This window comes from Pygocentrus nattereri, chromosome 11 (genome assembly GCF_015220715.1).
Source record: "Pygocentrus nattereri isolate fPygNat1 chromosome 11, fPygNat1.pri, whole genome shotgun sequence".
Taxonomy (NCBI): domain Eukaryota; kingdom Metazoa; phylum Chordata; class Actinopteri; order Characiformes; family Serrasalmidae; genus Pygocentrus; species Pygocentrus nattereri.
Genome location: NC_051221.1, coordinates 35640349 through 35644926, shown reverse-complemented (window position 1 = coordinate 35644926; position 4578 = coordinate 35640349). Strand labels below are relative to the sequence as shown.

The following is a 4578-nucleotide window of genomic DNA, read 5'->3' as shown; positions in this document are numbered from 1 at the left end:
TGTGTCTTTTCTGTAAGGGGTAGCCCACGTGGTTTGTTTATTCCCCTGTTTACAGAGCCTGGGGCATTTTGGGGGGTATTTTATTGACCACTACAAGAATGCGAGAAAAATGTTTTTACTACAAAATATGTTCTGATTTTGAAATCGATGACCTTTACTGAAATATTATTGTTGCAGTTAACTATTTGACAAGCATTAATAAACACAATTCATCAATGTTTCATGTACAGAGTCTCTTTAATTACTCAGTTGTCATACAGAAATTTTACTCTTTGTTCACAAAAAAATACTTCTTACAAGACAAAGCATCCAGTTATAAAAGATCAACATGAAAAGCTTTTCATTCTGACAATGATCCTTTTGCTTAGCAAAGCTGAGACAGAGACAACATTCTTTTTGTTATATTATGAGACTAGTTTAATATCTGTTTGGGTAATTACTGTAATATTTAGGAGCATAACTTGTCACGGCTGACACAAGCACAGCCACCGCGATGATGATGATTATTGCGGTGACAATAATCAGACCGAGGGCCCATCCGTTGATGCAGCAAGCTGTAGATCCGTATGATTTCGCTCCTGTTAGATCTCCCACCATCTTCCGGTCTCTGGACTGAAACACACACAAGTCATAAAAACAGACTTTAGATACATTATGGCTCTTTACATTGAGCATCTCTGAAAGAACTGTCAGTAGGGAGAACTGGGCGTGTTAGTAAAGTGTCAATTTCTAGGTCAAGTAGAGGGAACTCGCACAAAAGTGTAAAAGAAAAATGACTGTCCTCTCGACCGACATTCATCTATTTGGTCAAAAGCCCTGAGTGTTATAGTCTGTTGTAGTGCAGATAACATTTTTATTTCTCTCTGTGAAAATAAAAGAGAATGTTATGTTTCAGAAATGATCTGAAAGCTAACGAAGTGCACTGTAAAAAAGAAAAGGAAAAGACAAAAAAGTGTTTTTAAGTAAACTAAATATGTTGGGGGCAACAAAAAGCTAAATTGGACATGCAAAATTGCCTCTAGGTGTGAGTGTGTTTGTGAATGTCTCCAGCTCCAGAATGACTCCAGCACCCCCGCAACCCTGAGGGAGAAGCGGGTTAGAAAATATGTGTGTGTGTGTGTGTGTGTGTGTGTGTGTGTGTGTGTGTGTGTGTGTGTGTGTGTGTATGTGCACAACAAAACGCTGGTTAAGTTGTGTAAAATAAAAAAAACAAACAAAAAAAAAAACAAATGAAGGTTAACTGGCAACAGGTCAGTAAAATGATTGGGTATAAAAGCAGCATCCCAGAGACTCTTAGTCTTTCAGAAGTAAAGATGAGGAAGGTTTCACAACTCTGTGAAAGGCTGTGCAGGCAAATAAGGCAACAACTCAAAAATAATGTTTCTCAACATAAAATTGCTAAATACTTTTGCTTTTCATCATCTGCAGTACCTTACAACACTAGACCTGGAGAATCTGGAGAAACCTCTGTATGCAATGGACAAGGCTGAACACCAGTATTTGCTGGCCGTGATCTTTAGGCCCTCACGCAGCACTGCATTAAAAACAGACAAGATTCTCTAGAGGAAATCACTGCATGGGAAACACTTCTGAAAATAACATCTGTGAAAACAGTTCATTGTTGTATCCACAAATAAAAAGCAAAGAAGAAACCACATATATGAACAGGATCCAGAAATGCTGCCACCTTCTCAGGATTGAGGGGAAGTGGAAAGTGTCCTGTGGTCCATTATTTTTGGAAATCATGGATACTGTGTACTCCAGGATAAAGACCACTGAGCTTGTTATCAGTGCACAGTTCAAAAGCCAGCATTAGTGCAGATGGCATGGGGGATGTGTACATCTATGAAGGCAACATTAATGCTGAACGATATATATACGTTTTGGCAACATATGCTGCCATCCAGACAACATGTTTGTGAGGGAAGGCCCTAATTATTTTAGCAAGACAAACCACATTCTGCATTTGTTACAACAGCTTTGCTCTGTATTAAAAGAGTCTGGGTGCTAAACTGGCCTGCCTGCCATCCAGACCTGTGACCACTGAAAACGTTTGGGGCATTACGGAATGAAATATACGACAAATGAGTCCCCGAACGGTTGAGCAGCTGAAATTCTATGCTAAGCAAAAATGAAAAAACATTTCACTTTCAAAACTACAGCAGTTGGGCTTCTCAGTTACGAAACCTTACAGAGTGTTGTTAAACGAAGAGGTTTAAAGAAGCACAGTGGTAAACATGCCCCCGTTTCAAATGTGTTGATGGCATCAAAATTTGCAGTTTCAACATTTTATTTGTTGTCTGTACTATTTTTAATGAAATTGGGTTACATGATTTGCACACGATTGTATTTTGTTCTTATTTAGATTTTGCACAGGGTTGTGTACTATTTACTTAAGCATTTTAAGATTTTACTACCAATTAATTTTTTGGGGCATTCAGGGAATTATATATAATATATATAATAATATATTTCAGATTATATTCAATAATTTATTTCAGAATTTAAGAATTAAGAATTTTTAGAATAAAATTCCAACTGATTCCAAACTGTTTTGACATGTTTTTTTTTTTCTTTTGGGAAATTTGTTACTATCTACTAGAGTAGCTCGAATCCTAACAAATAGTTGTGATTATGGCTGTGTTTTGACAATGTTTGTCAAATAAAATGAATAAAGTGTAGTTTTTTTTTTACAGAAGTGTGTTTAGACTGCTCTAAACCATAAATTCTTAGGATACTTGTTATACCAGTAGTGAAGGTCATCACCTCACTGGGAGGGACACATGAAATGGTGATTAATGGTTAAGTAATATAAAATAAGCAGTAATTAGTGATGAAAACGTGAAGAGCTCTGAGGATGTGGGAACTAAAGTGTACAGTGACTGTTCCATGCAACACTGCACAGAAGAGGTGTACGTAATGATAGGTCTGTAAATTAATTAACAGATGATTAATGAGATTAACACATAAGTACTTCCTAGTTCTAATAGTACTTATTTATATGATTGAACACACGTATCAGTTCACTAGCAGTGTGATAAACAGTAGTACACATTTAATGAGTAAATAAGCTGTGAATTAATGACAAACTAAGCTAACAGTTGAGTGCGCACAATTACTAATTAATAACTGTGCAGTTAATTAATATAAATAATGAGTATGTAATTACTTATAAACATATAATTATTCATTTATTTGCGACCCTTAATGTAGTGTTACCAAATATGCATTTAATGTGCGTATATATAACGATCTAAACTGTATCAATAGTTTTGAAGTATATTGTGGTATATTTCATTACAGCCACTCTTCTCAACATATGCAGTAAGTCTATATTCATACTTTTTCTTTGAAAATATATTTGGAATGGTTCCTTTGTAAAAGATACTTTTATATAGTAAGTTTCTTGTATTAAAAGAAATGTTCATTTACACCTCCAAGACTCTGAAAATAAATATATATTGTAACATATGATAAAATAATGGTAATAAAATGGAAACATAATAACAATTAAGAACAATACAAAATGAAAATATTCTCAAATATTTTAAGGAGGAAATAAATCAGCTCTTCATTTTCATAACCACCACATGCTGATAGTTCACTCTGAGAATCTCAGAACTCTGTTCTGCTGTACTCACCTTAACTGAGAAATAAAAGGCCAGCAGCCCCAGGCAGAACGGGTTTCCGAAGTAGAGGGAGGCCATGGACCACACGATGTAATCTTTAGGATGTTCAGGCATGGAAATCACCACAGTTCCATCTCCTGTGCCTCCATGCAGGGGGAAATTCTCTGGGGGTCTGTAGCTTTGCATCTCTGTAGCAGTTTGAGTTCTGTGCTGCTGGATATGCTGGATCTGTCCTCCTGTGTGCAGGAGTGGAGGTTATGATAAATCTACACTCACAAGCAGTGCCCACACTGCTTTCAGGAAATGGGCCTTGCAACATCGATGTGGCTTTATTTTCCCCTTACTCTATCTTTGTTAACTCAAGTACTGTATAAACCCAGAAAGGCAAATAAAAAATCAATGAATGGTGAAGTCAGATTGACCTGTAATAAAATTAAAACAGGAAAAAGAACATGATATATTACAACTTTATTTCCAAAAAGTTGGGACGCTATGCAAAATGTAAATAAAAATAGAACTAGAATAGAATAGAATTTATATGCAAATCATGTAAATGATATTTTTAAAAAGCAAATACTACAAAGACAACATATCGAATGTTGAAACCGAGAAATTTGATTTTTTTTTTTTTAAATATATGCCCATTTTGAATTTGATGAGAAAAAAGTTGGGATGGGGGCATGTTTACCACTTTGTTTCATTACCTCTTCTTTTAACAGCGGTCTGTAAGTGTTTGGGAACTGAGGAGACCGACTGCTGTAATTTTGAAAGTGAAATATTTTCTCATTTTTCTTTGATATAGGATTTCAGCTGCTCAACAGTTCAGGGGCTAATTTGTCATATTTTTCATTTCATAACCCTCCAATTGTTTTCAGTGGTGACAGGTCTGGACTTCAGACAGGCTAGTTTAGCACCCAGACCCTTTTAATACAGAGGCATGCAGTTGTAA

At 35.8% G+C, this 4578-nt stretch overlaps 1 protein-coding gene across 1 annotated transcript; it reads right to left on the bottom strand.

Annotated features, from left to right (window-relative positions):
- Positions 1–218: 218 nt before the first annotated feature.
- Positions 219–3881, bottom strand: LOC108437710 (interferon-induced transmembrane protein 1-like). Its single transcript, XM_017714991.2, has 2 exons — positions 3642–3881; positions 219–612 (listed from the first exon to the last, which is right to left on the bottom strand). Exons 1-2 carry the CDS (start codon positions 3813–3815, stop codon positions 418–420), a joined length of 369 nt encoding a protein of 122 aa, XP_017570480.1. The 5' UTR covers positions 3816–3881; the 3' UTR covers positions 219–417.
- Positions 3882–4578: the final 697 nt, after the last annotated feature.

Coding starts and splice junctions, on each gene's coding strand:
- LOC108437710 (XM_017714991.2), bottom strand. CDS start 3,815: ATGCAAAGCTACAGACCCCCAGAGAATTTCCCCCTGCATGGAGGCACA. Junction 613..3,641: donor CCTTTTATTTCTCAGTTAAG/GTGAGTACAGCA, acceptor TGTGTGTTTCAG/TCCAGAGACCGGAAGATGGT.